Source organism: Artemia franciscana, chromosome 2, assembly GCF_032884065.1.
Source record: "Artemia franciscana chromosome 2, ASM3288406v1, whole genome shotgun sequence".
NCBI lineage: Eukaryota > Metazoa > Arthropoda > Branchiopoda > Anostraca > Artemiidae > Artemia > Artemia franciscana.
This window is the reverse complement of record NC_088864.1, coordinates 34,874,735-34,895,183: the sequence shown is the minus strand read 5'-3', so window position 1 is coordinate 34,895,183 and position 20,449 is coordinate 34,874,735. Positions and strand designations below refer to the sequence as shown.

At 35.6% G+C, this 20,449-nt stretch overlaps 1 protein-coding gene across 1 annotated transcript in view; it reads left to right on the top strand.

The window, feature by feature from the left end:
• The window catches only part of LOC136040676 (protein lin-9 homolog), a 51,935-nt gene that overhangs the window by 12,178 nt on the left and 19,308 nt on the right, over nucleotides 1-20,449 (top strand). The window contains exons 2-4 of the mRNA XM_065724978.1: nucleotides 12,851-12,904; nucleotides 15,786-16,339; nucleotides 19,530-19,665. Coding sequence (XP_065581050.1) covers nucleotides 12,872-12,904; nucleotides 15,786-16,339; nucleotides 19,530-19,665 — 723 coding nt within the window. The 5' untranslated portion in view covers nucleotides 12,851-12,871. The remainder of the gene's footprint in view (nucleotides 1-12,850; nucleotides 12,905-15,785; nucleotides 16,340-19,529; nucleotides 19,666-20,449) is intronic.

Here is a 20,449-nt window from a genome sequence, read left to right as displayed (position 1 = left end):
TAAAAAAATTGAGGTATTTTTAACTTGCGAGTGTGTGTCTACATATACAGTTTTGTCTGTTGCAACAGCGAAAGCTTGAAGGACTTCATTGCAGATGGATTCAGTAAAATAAGAAAAACAATTCCACTGATAAACATTGTTGTCTTTGTTTTGGACAATGCATGGATCATGCAAGGATCCAAAAATGGCTTGGTAAAGTTTATGAAGAATGACCTTCCAGGGCTTGCAACTTTCGATTGTATCTGCCATTCGCTTACCCTTTGCTCAGCTGCTGCGTGTAATGTCTTACACCCGTGTGTTTTGCCCAAAATGGGAAATAAAATTAAGACAGTGCCAAGCATATCCTGATAAAGCTGAGCGCTATCTGATTTACCCTAGCAAAACGAGATGGCTGGCGATTGAGAATGTGGCTTAACGTCCTCTAGAACAATATTGGACATTCTAACAATGCTGAACTGACTTAATGTAGAGTTTCATAGTGAAGAGGCATAACTTCATTTACTTCTTAATAAGGTGAAAAGGTGCTTGAAGGAAATAGTGTCAAATTTCATCAAAGCAAATGTTTTGACTCCGATAGCCCATTTGTTATAGAAGTTGCCAAGCCTGATAATCTGCAAAACATCAAAGACATGTATTTTGGAGCGAAATTTGAAGCGCATTCCAGTAAGATTTGAGAAAATCTTGAACACCAAATATTGAACAATATGTTGTTCAAATTGGTTAATTTCTATTAAAAGCTATGTTTGTAAATCAAATCGCGAATCGATCCCTGGGATCTTTTTCTGAATCCGCTCAAATGTTTTAATCCGACAATTGCCATTTCTGGTGATATCCCCTCTATTGCTTTGATGTATAGTAGATTTTCTACAACTTTAATTTTGAAGAAGATTTGCTCAACGCCAAGTGGAAAATGCTTCTGCATGTTGATGATGAAATCAGAAAAAAAACAAGCTAGAACCTGTGCGTTTTTTTTGCGGTTTGTAAGGACGGTTGCTGAAATTCTTTGTTCTTGACCCTCCCAAGGCTCATGGAAGTCTTGATGTTCCTGTTTCACTCCAGTGCCTCAGCAGAGAGACATTTTTCTATGCTGATGCTCATTATGAGTTTCCCGCGAAACAGGCTGGACCCCATTACCATTCAGTCCCTGCCATGTGCATAGGTTTGATGAAAAAAATTAAAGTTCAAGAAGAATAACAATGAAACTCATTAAACCCAAACATTTGTATATATAATTAAACGAAGTCATTTTGTTGTCAGTTGATCTTGTTGTACCTTCAAGTTGTTCAATTCATGAAGAAGTAGGAAAGATATAAACATAAGTCACGCCCTATTTCGCGTCCATATTGAATCTTCCATGTGGTTCTTCCGTGAAAAAGAAATTACATATGAGTTATGATCAATGAATTCTTCCTTCGTTCCTTATTCATTAGTTTTGCTTTTTTAATACAAAAAGAAAATAAAGATTTAAAGAGATTTTGTGTTGAAATTCATAATTGTATAATATTGTGTTATTTTGATATTCCTCTTTTTTAAAGCCAAAACAGATTTTCTAGCCAAAAAGAAATGATAGAATCTAGGAATGATAACTCTCCAAAGGTTTAACCTCAATGTTTATCAAATCTTTTTTATGTGGGATTTTTGTTCCATTTCACTTTTAAACAGTAATACAGCTACTACTACTACTAATAATAATAACTCACTGCAGCACCAAGCCGCCTGAGGCCAACACAGCTACGCACGATCCTCCTCTAACCTAATCTATTCAAGGCCTCCCTCTTTACACCCTCCCAGGAAATTCCTGTTTCCTTTCAAGTTCAAGTTGAAGTTCCTTTTATTATCAATATCCATCCATTTATAAACAAAAATAACCTAAAGGGCTCAATGGCCCGTTATTTGGGGGAAAAAAACAACAAAACAAAACATAAATAACTATTAGATACATTCACACTTAAAATATATTTAGAGTTTACTCACCAATCCTCACCCGAGTACAACCGGTCTCCGCACCACCTACTTAAATAAAAAAAAATATATATATATAACTAGCTGTTGGGGTGGCGCTTCGCGCCACCCCAACACCTAGTTGGTGGGGGCGCTTCGCGCCCCCCAAGCCCCCCCGCGCGCGTAAGTCGTTACGCGCCATATTAGTTACGCGCCATTGTAGTTGTGTCACTATGTCCCACCTGTGAATATAGATATATATATATATATATATATATATATATATATATATATATATATATATATATATATATATATATATATATATATATATATATATTAACTACGTAAAACTTGCGAATATACAACATTCTTTGCTGTCCCATTGTCTGTACATATAAATAGAATGTCAGGTTTAACGACTCTTGAACATGCAACATATAATGTTCCATGGGAAAACAATCCGTATTCAGATCTATACCTCATGATTCTAATGATTGCCCTTGAGCTTTGTTGATGGTGATTGCTAATCGACGATTCCCTGTGTCGCCATCGTCATTTATATATCCCCCTGAGCCCTCCGGTGTCCCTGTTGTAATTGTGTCCCTGTGTCCCGGTCATCATGTCCCGGTGTCCCGGTCGTCATTTGTGTCCCGGTCTGTATATACATTCGTTTTTGAATTGGTCTTTCTTTTAGGTTTTAGTTTTTTACCTTTTTTAGTTTTTTTTTTTTCTTTTTTTAGTTTTGTTTTTCTCCTTTATTTTTCATTTTTTTTCCTTTTTCATTTTATTTTCTTTTTTAGATTTTTTTAGCTTGTTAGCTTTTTTAGTTTTTATTAGTTTTTAGTTTTTTTCTTTTTAGTTTTTTTGTAGTTTTTACCTTTTTTTTAGTTTTTAATTTTTTTTACTTATGTCCTGGTCGTCATTTATACTCCCTGTGTCCCGGTCGTCATTTGTGTCCCGGTGCTTTGTTGTTGGTGATTGCTAATCGAACATTCCTTGTGTCCCGGTCGTCATTTATATTCCCTATGTGCCGGTGTCCCGGTCGTCATTTGTGTCCCGATGTCCCGGTCTGTAATTTCGTCAGTCGAAAACATGACGTCAGCCGACACAGAAACATGACGTCACCTGATCCAAAGACAGACAGACAACTTATTTTTATAGTTGTGTCCCTATGTCCCACCTGTGAATATAGATATATATATATATATATATATATATATATATATATATATATATATATATATATATATATATATATATATATATATATATATATATATATATGTTTTTAACTACGTAAAACTTGCGAATATACAACATTCTTTGCTGTCCCATTGTCTGTGCATATAAATAGATTGTCAGGTTTACCGACTCTTGAACATGCAACATATAATGGTCCATGGGAAAACAATCCGTATTCAGATATATACCTCATGATTCTAATGATTGCCCTTGAGCTTTGTTGATGGTGATTGCTAATCGACCATTCCCTGAGTCGCCATCGTCATTTATATATCCCCCTGTGCACCCCGGCGTCCCCTTTGTAGTTATGTCCCTGTGTCCCGGTCGTCATTTATATTCCCTGTGTCCCGGTCGTCATTTGTATCCCGGTGTCCCGGTCTGTATATACATTCGTTTTTTAGTTTTGTTTTTCTCCTTTATTTTTTTCCTTTTTTCTTTTTTTTCTTTTTTAGTTTATTTAGATTTTTAGATTTTTTAGTTTTTTTATTAGTTTTTAGTTTTTTTGTAGTTTTTACCATTTTTTTAGTTTTTTTAGTTTTTTTTTTTACTTATGTCCTGGTCGTCATTTATACTCCCTGTGTCCCGGTCGTCATTTGTGTCTCGGTGCTTTGTTGATTGCTAATTTATATTATATTTATATTTATATTTTTTATATTTATTAATATTTTTTTAGTTTTCTTTTTCTCTTATTTTTCAGTTTTTTCCTTTTTTTTAGTTTTTTCTTTTTTAGTTTTTAGTTTTTTTTTGTTTTTTACCTTTTTTTAGTTTTTTTAGTTTTTTTAGTTTTTTAGCTTTTTTAGTTTTTTATTAGTTTTTAGTTTTTTTTTTAGTTTTTGCCTTTTTTTTTAATTTTTTCAGTTTTTTTTTAGTTTTTAGTTTTTTACCTTTTTTTAGTTTTTTTTAGTTTTTTAGCTTTTTTAGTTTTTTTTCTTTTTAGTTTTTTTTTGTAGTTTTTACCTTTTTTAGTTTTTTTTCTTCTTTTGTATTAGTGTGAAATAATTCAGACGTCATATGCGGACAAACACGACGTCACTCGACAGACAGACAGACAGACATAACCCACAAACAACTTATTTTTATATATATTTATTCATATTTTTTTAGTTTTCTTTTTCTCTTTTATTTTTCAGTTTTTTCCTTTTTTTTAGTTTTTTTCTTTTTTAGTTTTTAGTTTTTTTTAGTTTTTTACCTTTTTTAGTTTTTTTTAGTTTTTTTAGTTTTTTAGCTTTTTTAGTTTTTTTATTAGTTTTTATTTTTTTTGTAGTTTTTGCCTTTTTTTTATTTTTTTCAGTTTTTTTTTAGTAATTAGATTTTTACCTTTTTTTTAGTTTTTTTTAGTTTTTTAGCTTTTTTAGTTTTTTTTTCTTTTTAGTTTTTTTGTAGTTTTTACCTTTTTTAGTTTTTTTCTTCTTTTGTATTAGTGTGAAATAATTCAGACGTCATATGCGAACAAACATGACGTCACCTGATCCATCCACAGATCCACACACAGACAACTTATTTATATATATATATAATATATATACATTGAGGATCCAACACTCACACCACCCAAATCTAAATAATTAATTAAATAAATTAAATCTTGATAACTAAACAATATAAATAACTGATCAATATTATCATTTGTTTTTAATTAAAAAACTCTTCAACCGTTTCTTGAAGGAGCCTATGGTACAGGACCGTCGAATCCCAACAGGAATGGAATTCCAGGCACGTCCGACAGCAACTATCAGACCAAAGTCTGAGCGCACTGCAGGGGTGGATGGCACTAGCACATCATCCTTGTTTCTAGTTTCATAAGGACTGACATTTCGAACAATTTCAAAAAGCCCGGAAAAACTTCATGGAAGGTCTCCACGGAAATGCTGAAATGCAATGAAAGAGAGGTGTAATGTATGAATATCTTTAATCTTCAGAAGTTCAACAGAAATATGGTTGGTAGACTAAAGAAGTTTTGCTGCTCTCAGTTGGAGATTATGTAAAAGTGTAAGTACAGATGGAAATGCTGACATCCACACTGACGAGCAGTAGCATAAATAAGGGTAAATAAGAGAGAAGTATAATAGACGAAGGATAGAGAAAGGAAAGACTCGCTTCAGCTTCCGAATAATTCCAAGGCCTCGAGAAACCTTTAATCTCATTGACTCAATATGTCGTTTGAAAGATAAATTTTCATCCAGAAGTATCCCAAGGAATCGAATAAACCGGTCAGCTGGACGGGATATGGATCCCTTAGATGTTTTAAGCTCTGTCACTGTAGGGCAGCTTTTGCCTATGCGGTAGAATATAAGAAGAAACGATTTTTTTACATTCAAAGCTAACAAATTTGCATCAAACCAACCATATATATTTTCTGTCATCAATTGTAGCTTGAGGATAAGAGATGATTCATCAGGTGCTGCAGCCCCCAGGGTGGTGTCGTCGGCGAATGCAAAGAGTTCTTCATGTTGACCAGGCATATCCAAAGCTCCAACCACAGCATCTCCTTTCTGGCACAAATGACAACAGAAATCAGATCGTGGGCTGCTAAATAGTCGATAGAGGTCGTTGACATATATGAGGAAAAGGGAAGGCCCAAGAACTGAGCCTTGTGGCACTCCATATTCAACTGGAATATGCTTATCAGAAGCTCCAACTGCAATGGATCGGCCAGTTAGGAATGAAGAAAACCAGGACAGAGCTTCTCTACGAATGCCTTGATGCGACCTTACCAATAAGTATCTCGTGTGTGAGGCTGTCAAAAGCTTTCTTCACATCAAGGAATATTGCCGCAGGGATAAGGCCGAAGTCTAAAGACTGTCGTACAAAATGAAGAAGCATATTACATGTGTGTTCTGTTGAGCACTTCTCCCGAAAACCAAATTGGTGCCGATGAAAAAACTTCTTATCGTCTAGGAAACTCAGCAAACGCTTTAGCATAGCCTTTTCAAATATTTTAGAAAAAACAGACAGAAGAGATATAGGCCTATAGTTCTCCGGGTCCTCCCGGTCACCTCCTTTAAGTAGTGCTATCACTCGTGCCAACTTGAGACGCTGAGGGAATATTCCGAGCTTGAATGACTGGTTAAACAAGTGGCACAGTGGTGTAATAATTGAGGGAAGAATTTGTTTGATTAATTTGGCAGGAATTTGGTCGAATCCAGATGAAGAATTTTTCAATGACGGAATTATTGTTATCAGTTCCTGCTCCGTAACTGACTCAAGAACCACCGACTTTGCACAGGAAGGACCGAGGAACTGCTTCCAAGATCTAGAACTTGAAGAAGGAACCACACCTAACGCCGTGGTTTTCCCTACCTCAGCAAAAAATTTAGTAATCTGATGTCGTACTTGGTCTTCATCTAAGAAAAGCTGATTCTGAACATTAAGTGATTTAGGGAGCTTTCTAGGTCTTGCCGATGGTTGCATAACTTCCTTAATTACATCCCAAGTTTTCTTAATATTTTTGCCGCAATCCGCAAACCTTCGGGAAAAATATGTAATTTTAGCTTTTCGAATCAGAGTTTTAAGCATCTTCCGGTATAGTTTAAAAGTCTCTAATTTAGCATCACTTGGTCTGTTCCTATACTCTTTCCAAAGGTTCTGTTTCCTCTTTATTGACTTCAGTGTTCCAGCTGTAGTCCATGGGGCTATGGGTGTTGATCTCTTAGAAAGACTTGGTTGGGGTGTTCGGCAATGGTGGATAAATTTCTTCTTTACTGTTTCATAAAAAAAATCAAATACCTTATTATAATTTTCTAAGCTCACCCTCTCAGGTATTGTAAACTCCCATGACGTAGTGAATAAACCATCTTTGAGCTTTTCGATGTTTGCTGGTGTATATCGGAATCTTGGTTTATTATCAGGGGCTATTCGGCGGGCAAGCCGGGGGAGTGGAAGTAAAACTCCTACTGGGAAATGATCCGATGTATCTGATAGTAGCACTTCATTTTTTACAGAATGTATAGATGAGAACACATTGTCAATTAAGGTTGCAGATTGGTTCGAAATTCTTGTAGGGATATTTATACAGGGAGTTGACCCAGACGAGATTACTAGTGCCAGTATATCACAAGCCTGAATCGATGACATATCAATCATGTCAACGTTAAAATCACCCATTAAAATTATTTCTGCCTTTTCAGACAATACTTTCCCAAGAACAATCTCTAATATTTCCATAAATTGTTTCATTGATCCGCTTGGAGATCTGTATATTTCGCCAACTATTATCTTTTCATTGGAGCTAGTAGCCAATTCTATGAACAGAGATTCAAATACCCGTTCAATGTTTATAGACAGATCATCTCTTCTTACAACTGCCAGATTACTCAATGCATAAAATCCTAGTCCCCCCCCCCTTTTTGCTATCTTTCCATTTAGAAATATTGAATTATATCCAGGTATATCCATAAGTAGCTGGTTCTTTTCATTTAAAAAAGTTTCACATAAACCAATAATTCCAGGGCGAGAATTCTTACATATAAGCTGTATATCATCCAGGGAAGAATTCAGCCCTTGAGCATTCAAATGCGCAACCCGGAGGACATCCTCCCACCGAGCCCCAACATCCCGTAGCCCAAACTCCCTATCAATCATATTATCTAAATTTTCATCAAAATTCATATTCGGTGTTCTTCCTATCGGGTTATTCAAAATATCATTAATATTTACTCTACGACTTTCATATTCATCTAATTTCCTTTTCGTGAGATTAGCGTCAGTCCTCGATGAAAACTCAATTTCATACATTACTACTTACCAATATAGGTGATGAATAGAGACCACGCTGTAGTCGAGTGAACACGGGCGACGCAGACATCCTAATGACAGCAAATTCATAAGGCGAAGGCACGAACTTGAATTTGCGCTCTGGAACGGAAAAATATTTGCAAGTAAAAAAGTAAAGAAAAGAGAAATAACATGGAAAGAGAGAAATATAAGAAAATAAAAAAAAAACATAGGTACGCACATTGCAAAAAAAGCAAGAAAGGAGTAAATAATATAGTAAATAGAGAAAAGGAAAAATAAGACAATAACTAAAAAAACACACAGATACGGACGTTGCAAAAAAAGAGCAGCAAAATTGCATCCCCTCACTTTACTGAGGCGAAAATACTCGATAGTTTATGTCACGCGTCAGAAGCACCATCACTAATAACTGCGGATAAAACCAAGGCGAGGGGGTCATGGCATGCATCACTGAACTTAACCCAGTTTGAGCTAGAATTTTTTTTTGTTTCTAGCCATAGTTTAGTACCCTGTTGCATGACTTTAGTTTGAGATACTTTCTCAGCGGTTGCTTTGCAATTTCGAAGCTTGTAAGCCGTACTCAAAAGTTCTTTCCGACGCTTTGCAAGTTCAGATGGTAGGTCATTACTGATGCTCTTTCCTGTGCCTTTTAGGCTACCAACACAAGCCATGATACTATCTTTATGCCTAGGATTCAGAACAGAGACAAAAATAGGGTCCGAAACAGGGCGAGAGTTCGAGCGGGAAGGGCGCTTGGTCTTTTTTCTAAATCTGTACATTGCCGTGAATTTTATATCCTTCGAGTTTTGTACTGGCATTCCTGATAAAAAGTCGTGGACTGTCTCTTCAATATTCTCACTATTTTTATTAGGAATTCCGTGGATCAGCAGATTTTTGCGTTTTACGTACAATTCCGTACTCAAACACTGTTCTTTAACCGCTATAATTGCATTTTTCAAATCAGACTTCTCTTGTTTCAGAGCTGAATTCTCTTTACGAAGATTTTCGACCATTTGCTTTAAGTCGACCATTTAAGTCGAAATGCTTTTTTATGACCGACATCGTTAATTATGCAGTAAAAATTCGCCTTGGTAAATCAAATTAGCAAAATGACATTTCAAAGGGACTTGCAGGCATGGGCCCCTTTCTTCATATAAAAATCTAATGGGCCCCGTAACAAACAGTGCAAAGATTGTGAAAAATCCAGATGCGGTTATTAAACTCTCACAGTCACAAGCTATGTCTTGCCTTGATGAATCCTAGATAGCTACTGAATCCTAGATAGCTACTGAATTTTACCTTTAAATTTTTATTTATGAAACCCTCCCAACCCAGACAAGGACGACTTGCTTTCCGTTTAGCCCCAGACGGTTGGCCAAAAAGGACAATTTTCGGCAATGTGTCATCCTTCATCCGCAGAACGTGGCCTAGCCATCTCAACCTTTCTTTCATTATAGCCCTAGAGAGCGGGATTGAACCACATTTTTCGTACAACCTACTTTTTGAAATACGGTCAGTCAGCCGGGTACCCAGAACAATCCGTAGGCAATTTCTCTGGAAAACATCTAGTAAATTTTCATCTGCTTTTCGGAGCACCCATGCTTCAAAGCCATATGTGACCACTGTCATCACTGTAGCTTCCAATATTCTATTCTTGGTTTGCAGACTAATCTTTCTATTCTTCCAAACTTTTTTAACTGTGAAAAAACACCCTGAGCCTTAGCTATTCTACTTTTAACATCTTCACTGCTCCCACCGTCTTTACTAATAATGCTACGAAGGTAAGTGAAGCTGCCAACCTGATCAATCTTTTCGTTGCCCAACGTCACCTTTTCATCTTCACTTATTCCTAGCCTTAGTGACTTAGTCTTCTTCACATTAATTTTCAAGCCTATTCTAGCACCCTCAACTCGCAAAACCTCCAAAATTCGTTCATTTTGCTCATACTTTCATCTAACATGCTTAAATCATCAGCATAATCTAAGTCCAGGAGCGTTTTCCCTCCCCATTTGATTTCGTGGTCTCCAATTGCCACTCCTATGCTCCTTAAGACGAGGTCTGTCAAAATGATCCATATAAAGGGGGATAGAACACAACCCTGCTTAACTCCTGATTTAATGCAAAACCAGTTGCTAACCTCATTTCCTACCTTAACCGCAGCAGTATTATTCTCGTACATAGCACAAGTCACTTTAATGTATTTTTCTGGTATACCATATAAGGAAAAGACCTTTGCTAACGCTCTTCTATCAACAGAATCGAAATTTTGCTCATAATTGATAAAACTGAGGACCGAAGGTGTTTGACAACAAAGGGACTTCTCAAGTATTAGCCTAAGAGTGAAAACTTCGTCGACACATCCTCTACCCTTTCTAAAACCGCACTGTTCTTCCCCTAAAACTTTGTCTGCAGCATCTCTTCAGTCTAAAAAGTATCATATTACTCAGTAATTTGCTACCTACAGAGACCAGGCTAATGCCTCGATAATTTCGACACTCTACTCTTGTCACCTTTCTTATACAGTGGTTTAATTAAGGTTTTCCTAAAATCATTAGGTACTTCCCCTTTTTCAAAAATCATGTTCATAATTTTCAGTAGCTTATTCCTAACCTCAGAGCCACCATATTTAAGAAACTCATTTATCACACTATCAGCATCTGGAGCCTTATTATTTTTTAATCCTTTTAGTACTGTCGCTAATTCTTCCTCACTAAAAAAATCTTCCTTCACATCCAAGCTATCACAAACTTTTTCATTTTCATCCATATCTTTTCCTGCAACTGTATCTCGGTTTAGCACATTCTCAAAATGTTCCACCCATTTTTCTTTAACTTTTTCCTTATCACTAATTTTGGCCCTATTTCCATCTTTAACTGGGACTAATCCGGATTGACTACTCCCTTTCAATTTATTAACATGCCAGTATAATATTTTACTATTATGCCGTCTAGTTGCATCTTCCAGATCCTCAGCAATTTTATCCATGGCCTCCACTTCACATCTCCTTAGTTCATATTTTAATGCTTTCTCCACTTTCTTTACATTCCTTTTGTTTTTACACGACCTATCACTCAGATAATTCTTGTACAAACCCCTTCTACTCTATATTAAACCTAAGGCTTTTTCACTTATATTCCTAGTTGCAGTCTTAGCACTCTTCCCTAAGATACCATCAGCAACTTCACAAATTGTTTTTCTAAAATTATTCCATCCATCTTCCACTTTGTCAAATTTTAAACTCTCAAGTTTAGTATTAAATTGTTCGTGGAAGTTTTTTCTCAAAGTGGATACTTACCAAAACTAATTGGTAAGAAAACTAAAGGCTTACAATTGTCACCTAATAATCTGTAGTAAGTGAAAATACATGCTAAAAATTTGGACTGTAATTGATGCCAAAGGCAAAAATTTTGCGAATTCTATCCATTTTTGGTGCTTTGATAAAAAAGAGTCTTAAATTCACTGTAGACAAGTGCATTTAAAAAAACTAATTTACTGTTTGTTTTTAAAGTCTAAGAGTCTACAATATCTAGAAATGAACATATAAAATGGGAATTGTAATTAGTTCCGTGAACAAAATCCGTATGAATGTGGCATTTTAAAATCTTTTAGTATAAAAAATGCTTCTTTTTGTTCTGAAGACTAGTAGCACGTATAAATTTTTCTAAATATGCAAGTTCCTGTAGAAAGGCATAAATTCACCCTAAAAATAGGTATAAATATGCATTGGTATAATACAAAATGGACAGATATGAAAATTAAGCCCTATGAAAATATCTGATCAAGCCCTATGGTGATGATAATTGTCTCTGCTACACAAATGGCATTCCTCTAATTCTAGATAATGTCCAAGCTCTCCAAAATTCAAATGGTATAGTTTGCTCTGGTCTCAATGATATTGTATTTTTCGTTTTTTTTTTTTTTTTTTTTTTTTTTTTTTTCGCTTCAGCAACTTCCTGTAATTATCAACATTACCTCAGCAGTAATTTTTCTGCATCGTTTTCTCTGAAACACTGGGGTCTGTCGTTTGGCTAAGCTTTTAAGGCTACATCTGCTGTCTCCACGTTTAAAGAAAAGCTGAAAAAGCCACAGGGTCTGCTTCCCCGAGTTAAAGGTAAGTTTCACAAGGTGACCGCAGGAAGAATTAAAATGCTTTTTTTTTCTCCCGCGTGTATTCTTTCTGGTCCCACTTTAGAATTTCTTCACATTGTCCGAGCAAAAGAAAATACTGATTTTTATTCTGCTGGCTTTGCAAATATCTTCTCCAGCTGCTATTTTAGACTCACAACTTGCGCAATTACAATAAATACTGTCTTGTTGGTATTTCTTCCAAAAATGGATCAGCTTGTGGACAGATTCCGCAAGTGTCGCGAAAATATAATCAACTTTCCGGTTAAATACATAGTTTAAGCGTGTCTACTTGGTTGAGTTGTTATTTTACTTGTGAATGTTTCGTTGGTGCTTTTATTTTTTAGTTTTTTATACTCCTCTAAACGCATTGATATCTTGTACATAAGGCTGAAATACATTTTGGTTACTATCCCGGGAAATCTCTTTTATTAACAAGTGATTATTTTTATTGGCAAACTGTAATAAATGTTTTCTTCTTTCTGCAACTTAAAAAGGGGAAATAAAGTTCGTGAAAAAAGGGTATATATTTGAAATTTATCTCTTACCAACTTTCTTTTTATATAAAAAGATAAATCCCTATTTCATCGTGCCTAAAACGAAAGGGTGTGTTCCACATATTATTTGTATACTACTATTTTAGTAAAAAAATTTCAGACATTTCCAAATCTATATCCTAAAAAATACCAGGGAAGATTAAATTTCTCATTATAGTAGGCTACTCTTGTAAAATGATGAAAATATGAGATTCGATCTTGGGTTTTTGGCACAATGATGTTTAGACTACATTACCTCTGTGTTTCAGGTTCAGTATTCAACTATAGTTATGAGTGGGATTGAAGAAGAAAGCAGAGTTCCTGTAAGTCTCGTTACATTCTTTAAATACCTGTATTCATTTAATATATATAAATATACTGAAAATGTTAAGTATATTAAATCTGCCAATTGAAATATAATATCAGAGCATTTATAACATTTGTTATTAACAAAATGGGACACAGCAAATTGTTTTTCCAAAATTGTTTCTTCATTGAGCTGCCCTTGGATTATTCTGCATAGTCATGAGTTCTAAAAAACCCTTGGTGTTTGTTTTTTACTAAGCGTCTCTTAGAATTATATAAAGTCATAAATGGTTTCTTTCTGTGGAAGGAGGGGGCAATTGTAAAATAAAAGCTATATATTTGATCTAGATAATTGGATGGTCCAAAATTTGCCCCTACCCTAAACAAATCAAAGCGTTTTTATCTATTATATTAAATATTATTAAATGGGCACTAAAAATGAGTACATTCTAATTCATGTGGCCTAAACTAAATACTGTTTTAACACAATTATATTAATTTACATTAAGAAAATCTCTATCTGTTGGTTTTCAGAATAGCCTCTAGTTTAACTGCCTCCCTCCCAATTCCTGTACTTTAATAAATTTATATGAATATAGGTGAGCATACAATGTATTTTTCGATGTGTAGTGGGGGGGGGATTTTCGTTTTTCAATTATTTTCAATAAAAATTCAAAAAGGCTTTGTTCAATGAAAAAATGTGGAATTATTAGTCCTAAGCTTGCAACTGCTTGACAGGCAACTGCTTCTGAAGTCCAACTTACCTCACGAATTACGTCAATTGACGAAGCAAACCAGTTTTGGCTACGTGGGAGGTAGCAAAGTAATTTTAGCTTGCTTCAGGCACCTCCTGCTTCATTAAATAAATGTCTCGTCTCCAATTAAATTACAAAAGGAATTAATTGCAAAAAAAGTTAAGAATTATTAAATTTGGCATATTTTTTGTATCCCTGTCACAATATAGGGATTTTTCTCATTGTTCAATCATTGATTAACATTTAATGCTAATTAAAATTGATTGTTAGGTCAGATCTCTGATCGACTGAGGTTTCGTGTGTAGAATATTTACAACCCAGTGTGTAAACACTGCATTAGCAACGGTGCAAGTTGATTAGAGACCATAAATTTTAGGTTATTTTCGATGTCACGAATCAATGTTTCCGCTTAAACACATTGTAAGTTCCGAGTCAATCAGAGAAAAAGAGGTTGTATTCTTGCATCATGTGTTGATAAAATTAATTTCTTTAAAAAAGATCTTGGGTAGAATTGATCCAGCCAAGTTTAGTTTGGCTTAATTTTTACATTTTGGTCTGCTTGGCCTAGGAAGTCATGGATGTAATTTTCGAGCTGATTATAAAAAAAAAATCAGTTTTATTAACCTCTTTTGGACTTCATGAATTGTTTGGTTTGTGATGATAAAAAACATTCTAGATCCAGTAACTACTTTTGGTGTGAGCTTACTCAGAATATTGTCCTGGCAGATTGTGAAAAAAAAGTTTCGGTCCGTTTTTAAGTGAACCAAATTGGTTTTTTTAGGTTTTCTGTGCCTTTGGGTTTCCCTTTACCGAGGTTCTCACAGATATAAGTTTCAAGCTGTTTTAAAAAGAAGGTTAATACAGGTGTTTGCCCACTTTTAGGCCCATTTTCTGAAGCGGAGTTTTGCTCTCGACCTAAAACTTAGTTTTTGCTTCAGGGTCCCCATCGCTTCAGCACTCGTGGATATAGTTTTGCCCTACTCGAAAAGAAAGTTGTTGGTCCCTTTTTCCGGGCAAACTGATATTTTTTCTTTTTTGCATTGGTGCCCCCTTGGCCGAAGACTCACGGAAATTTTAGGGGCTTGTGGGTCGAATTGATCCTTCTGCCTTTTTTGGGGTGTCTCAGACTGACTTTTTTGTATTAGGGCCACCTTTGCCCGGGGAACTAAAAAGCTGGGTCTAAAAAGATTTTGACCTTTCTCGATTTTGCACTTTTTTTGCCGAGCTCCATTGTCGAGTGGATTTTTTTTCGGTCTATGGGTTTCCTTGAACCAAGCTTGGTTTGAAGGGTCCTGGTGTATCCTTTTTTCGGGGGAAGGGGTTTTACCCATTATTAACTCACTCTTTTGAAGAGAAGGCACGATTCGTTGACTAAACCTGGTGAACATTTATAAATATGGTATTGGGCATTCTTTGGGGGTTGAACCCATGCGATGGCAGGGCTACGTTTCTGGCATGCACATCGGTGGGAATCACCTATGGAATCTTAACTTAGTTCAGCTAGGATTACCAACTAGGATTTGTGTTATGCATTTGAGGGCTCAAGTCCAATCTGATTGACTCTGTCCAGCAAATTTGAGTAGGATTATTTTATTTTTCTATCTTTTTTCCTCATTTAGCAAATTTTTATCACTTTTTCCTTTTTATTTTATCTGGATATGTTCTGAGCTTTAATGAAAAAATAAATTAATGAATAATAAAGACCAAATTCTTTCAACCACTCCCATCAAGACAAAAAAGGAAAAATAGGTAAGATGAAACATTTAATGAAGTTCGAACAACTGGTTGCATAAAAACTTAATTGTAAAGATAATGATTGTCGATACTTTGAAAGGCTAACCAAATCTAACGGTCTAACTTACGCTTAAAACTGCTTTTGAGGATAGGGGTAGCATTCTGGGGTTCAGGCAGATTCAACTAAAAATAATAAAAAAAGAAGTGACATATATATGAAATTTTGGTGGAAATAAAAAAAAATCTTTCTGTGGAGGAAACCTTGGTCAAATCCTCCTCCCTCCTCTGTGCATGTTCTTGGTTGACTGCTAATGCTAAACTTAACTAGATTTAATTTGTGATTCCAGCAATTAGCGTATTCAATTATGTAAATCTGTTTTTAATTCTGTTTTCTCTCTTTTTAATATAGTCATCCCGTCAGAGAAAGAAGAACAAACTTTATGATAATGACAGCTTTGTCTACCCGTCGTTTTCACCAAGAAGAACACCAAAAGGAGGCTCAACAGCGTCCACCCCAACGCATCATAGTCCCTCCCCAGTTCGCCGTACAAAATCCCCAACACCTCCTCACGCCAAACTGCCAACGACTCGTGTAAAGTCTCCAATACCTCGCGCAAAATCGCCGCCTCCACCACCTCCTCGTAAGAGCTCTCCGCCTTCTCGTGCAAGATCTCCTCCCCCTCGTTCGAGATCTCCTCTACCCTCTACTGCTCTTCATGGTGCTCCTAAACAAGTGCGTTTGGCTCCAAAAGCAAGGCGAGAGGTAGAGCTTTCTCCACCACCGGTTGAGACGAAAAAGAAGAGACCTCTACCAAAGTTACACATACAGAGGAATTATGATTACTCAGGGCTTTCTGCTCTAGTGCGTGATAAGGAGCTCGGTGCCCGACTTAGAAACTTGTTGAAACTTCCCAAGGCACATAAATGGGTTTGCTATGAGTGGTTTTATAGCGATTTGGACAGGTTAGTCTAGTTATTTATCCTTAATTATTCCACTAAGATTAGGTTTGAGTGTTTCAACTAATATAACCATAGTTACAGTCCTTAAATATCAAACTCACGCAGATAGTATGTTGTACAACTACCTGGTACGTATTGAATTTGATAGAATATAGACACTAAAAGTATCTTTTAGCTTCTTCCTTTTGCTTTCACCTTTTTGGAGAACATCCACCCTTTGAACATAATATATAATATCATTAAATAATAAAAAAAAAATAAGAAAGAGAAGAAAAGAAATAAAGAGAAAAAGTCCAGCATTTACGTGACTCCGACCTCCTCCTCCAATACTCCAACCTCCTTCCTACCAATAATTCATTTCAATTACGAATACACCCAAGACCCCTGCTTCTATATAATAATTCAATTTAATTCAAAAAATTTCATTAAAGAAAAAAAAAGAAATTCAATGTGACAACAAATCGCACTAAAGCACAGAAAAATCACTCGAAGAAGCGACCAGTTCCGTATTAAAAAGAACGAAAAAAGAAGGGGAAACGCTAAAAAATATATATAGAAAATAAATACAAGTTAACTTATAAGGAAACAAAAAAAATAACAATATACTAGAAAAAAAGAAAAAGAACCTTTTCTCATTACCAAATAAATTGCCAAATTTATAGAAAAGAAAACAACTTTTTGATACGGTTCTTAAGTAGTGGAACACTTTCTATTGGATGAACGAGACCTGGACTGAATTCTAAACTGATGGGCCTAACGGCCCTGTATGATAATATCTTATTTCGCCAACGTATTACGCTTTATAAAAAGGGATTCGATGCTTACCACGATTATACCTACTTATCAACCTTGTAGCCTTTTTCTGCCAAACTTGAAATCGCCTTGAAAAAAAAAATCTTAAATTACTCGCTCGGATCAAGAACCCATAATTCCCTCATCATAGTCGAAAAACCTAATAACTATGTCTTTAGGGACGACTTACTCCCCCACAGTCCCCGTGGGAGGGGCTGTAAGTTACAAACTTTGACCTGTGTTTACATATAGTAATGGTTACTGGGAAGTGTACAGACGTTTTCAGGGGAATTTTCTTGGTTTAGGGGGAGAGTTGAGGGGGGTTACGTGGGAGGATATTTCCATGGGGGAAGAGAATTTCAATTAAGGGGGCGCAGGATTTTCTAACATTATTTGAAAAAACAATGAAAAAATAAATATGAAAAGTTTTCTACTGAAAGTAAGGAGCAGCATTAAAACATAACGAACAAAAATTATTACGCATATGAAGGGTTTACCTCCTCGTTATGCTTCACTTTTTGCGCTAAGTATTTTCAGTAATTTCAACTATTTATTCTACGGCCTTTGTGATTCAGAGGTCATTCTTAAGGAATCGGGACATTTAAGCTTTAGTGTAAAGAGCGAGGTATCGACGAGGGTTGAACCCCCTCATATACGCAATAAAAACATACAAATATAGAAGTTCGTTACGTAAGTTAATTCGTAAGTTACGTATAATTTTTACCAATGAAAACGTTTGTAAAAAATTACAAGTTCTAGTTGCCTTTTTAAATAATAAAAAAATTGTAGGGGAACTAGGCCTCCCCCCTCGCTCCTTTTTTTTCAAAATCTTCCGATTAATTGCAATTAATTAATATGCAAATTTTGTTTTAATTATTTATGTGCGGAGAGTCAAGATCAAAACTTGCATTAATTCAAAAACGTCCATAAATTATATTAAAAAAAACAAGTTTTTTTAAATGAAAGTAAGGAGCAACATTAAAACTTAAAACGAACAGAAATTACTCCGTATATGAAAGGGGCTTTTCCTCCTCAACGCTCCGCCCTTTACGCTAAAGTTTCTCACCGTTTTAAAAAGTAGAGTAAAGAGAAAGAGTCAAACTTTAGCGTAAAGAGTGGGGCGTTTAGGAGGAAAAGCCCCTTTCGTATACAGAGTAATTTCTGTTCGTTTTGAGTTTTAATGTTGCTCCTTACTTTCATTTTAAAAAAACTTGTTGTTTTTTTTATTTAATTCGGGAAAAAATGACACTTTTTCTTGTTCTATTTTTGAAAAAGCAATATTTATTTTACTTTTTTGTGTATTAGAGTTCCCATTATTTAGGCTACGGATGTAAGATTCAAGCCATTTGGTGAATTTTTCTTTTTTTGCCCTATTTGTGCTCTATTTTCTGCTGGCAAACTGGCAAACTGGAAATACTGTTAATTAAGAGAAACCTAAAACGAACAGAAAATAAAGCGAGTAATCAATGGAGACTTATAATAAACATAAATAACCATAAATAAGACCACACCTTCATACCTCTCTAAAGGCTAGTATCGTTTGCGCTTTGCTGAAAACTACCTCTGTCGAGAACTGTGCTTTTCATTTTTCATAACATCATCAAATACACAATAAACGTAACTCAAGTTTACTCGAAAGAAAAAAAAAATCTTCGGATGAGTGAATTTTTGGTTGCCAATTTAGTTTTGATATTTATGCTTTTGATTTCATTTGATTGAAAGTATAGAAAATCAGTTCCTAAAGGAACACCAACGAAAATAAATTTAATTTTTTAATTATTATAATAATAATAGTTCATTTTTGCCCTCTGCCCAGTAAAGACGAAGTGCGACTTAGGAGAGAACCATGCTTAACATGACGTGATACATGAATAGGATTACTAACAGTACCTTGCAAACGTATGGGACGAAGTTGATACCAACCATAGCCAGGCGCAGGCACATATGCTTTTCGAGCTAAGAACTAGGACGCTGGATGGTAGTTTAAAATTTAACAGCAAGAGACTATTCAAATAAAATTTTCGATCATTCGTAGTTTAGTGTATGAATTGCGCACCGGAATCACCTGTATGATTCTGGTCTAAACAAGGTAGAGCATGCATGCCTTTCTGCTAAAATTTGGCAGAAGGGTGTGGTTTGGGTATGTTGGAGTGGGCTTCGGCTCTATCTGATTTTCGAAATGTATAGATTGGAAATCCTTGCTTGATTTTGGTTCAAACAAGGCGCAACGTTTTGAGATTACTGTTAAAAAAAAAGATAATAGGAAGGTGGTGTTGGAGGGATTATTTGCTTAATTTGGTCCTTCAGTCCTACAGATTGGAAATTCTTGCATGATTTTGAACTTTTCCAGAGAAAGGGCTTGTTTAATATAGAAACTATTGTTGTTGTTTTTTTTTTTCAGATGTATTTTTGAAGGTGAAAATGACTTTCAAGTCTGCCTCCGTGAATCCTTTCCTCAGTTGAAAACAACAAGGCTCACAAGGATTGAGTGGTGCAAAATTAGGCGTCTTCTTGGAAGACCCAGAAGATGCTCGGAGGTAAGAATTTTGTTTTGTCTTTTTAAACTCTAGTTTATATTTCAAAGACATGGCGATCCATACCTAAGGCTGAGACCTCTCGCTTGAGTCTTTCAATCGACTCAACTCTATTGCTGAGGCTCTTTCTATGTATACTGCACGCGATGTACAATACTTACAATTACATTGTGTGCCTAATCATGTTGGAACCTCCCTCCTCCCCCAGGACTGGTCACAATGAACCCTCTGGAAAATATGAAGCAGAAAATTCGATGCTTCATATCACCTATTTATATTGTAGTTCGTGTTGACCATGACGTAGATGTATTTGTTTCAGTGTATTTGTTTTTGCTTGTGACGACGTTTCTAATCTTGTACATTTTTCTAGCATAATGTCTTCCTTATACTATTTATCTCAGTTTTTTTACCGAACAGACGGCCTTAGAAAGTTAGGGAAGCATTCAATCTTCAATTTTAATTCTAGTGTGTTTCGATTCAAAACCGGTAAGAGGCAACCTGTTGCCCCTTCAACGCGCTTTGTGTCCTGTGCTGTTGCCGTAGTCCTACACAGAATTGATTAAAAATTGAATGGTCGAGGGGCCCGAGAAATGTAGATCCCAGGGTAATAGTTTCAGTGCAGTCCCAAGAGTAAAGACCCCGAATTATACAAATAGCCGATTCTTCATAGATATATTTTAGTAGAGAGGCTGAGCACGTTTCATCTTGTGGTAACATGCATTTATTTTCGATCTTTATGATCGAAGGGGACAAAGTAGCTACCTGGCTGCTTAAACCCCCTCCCTTC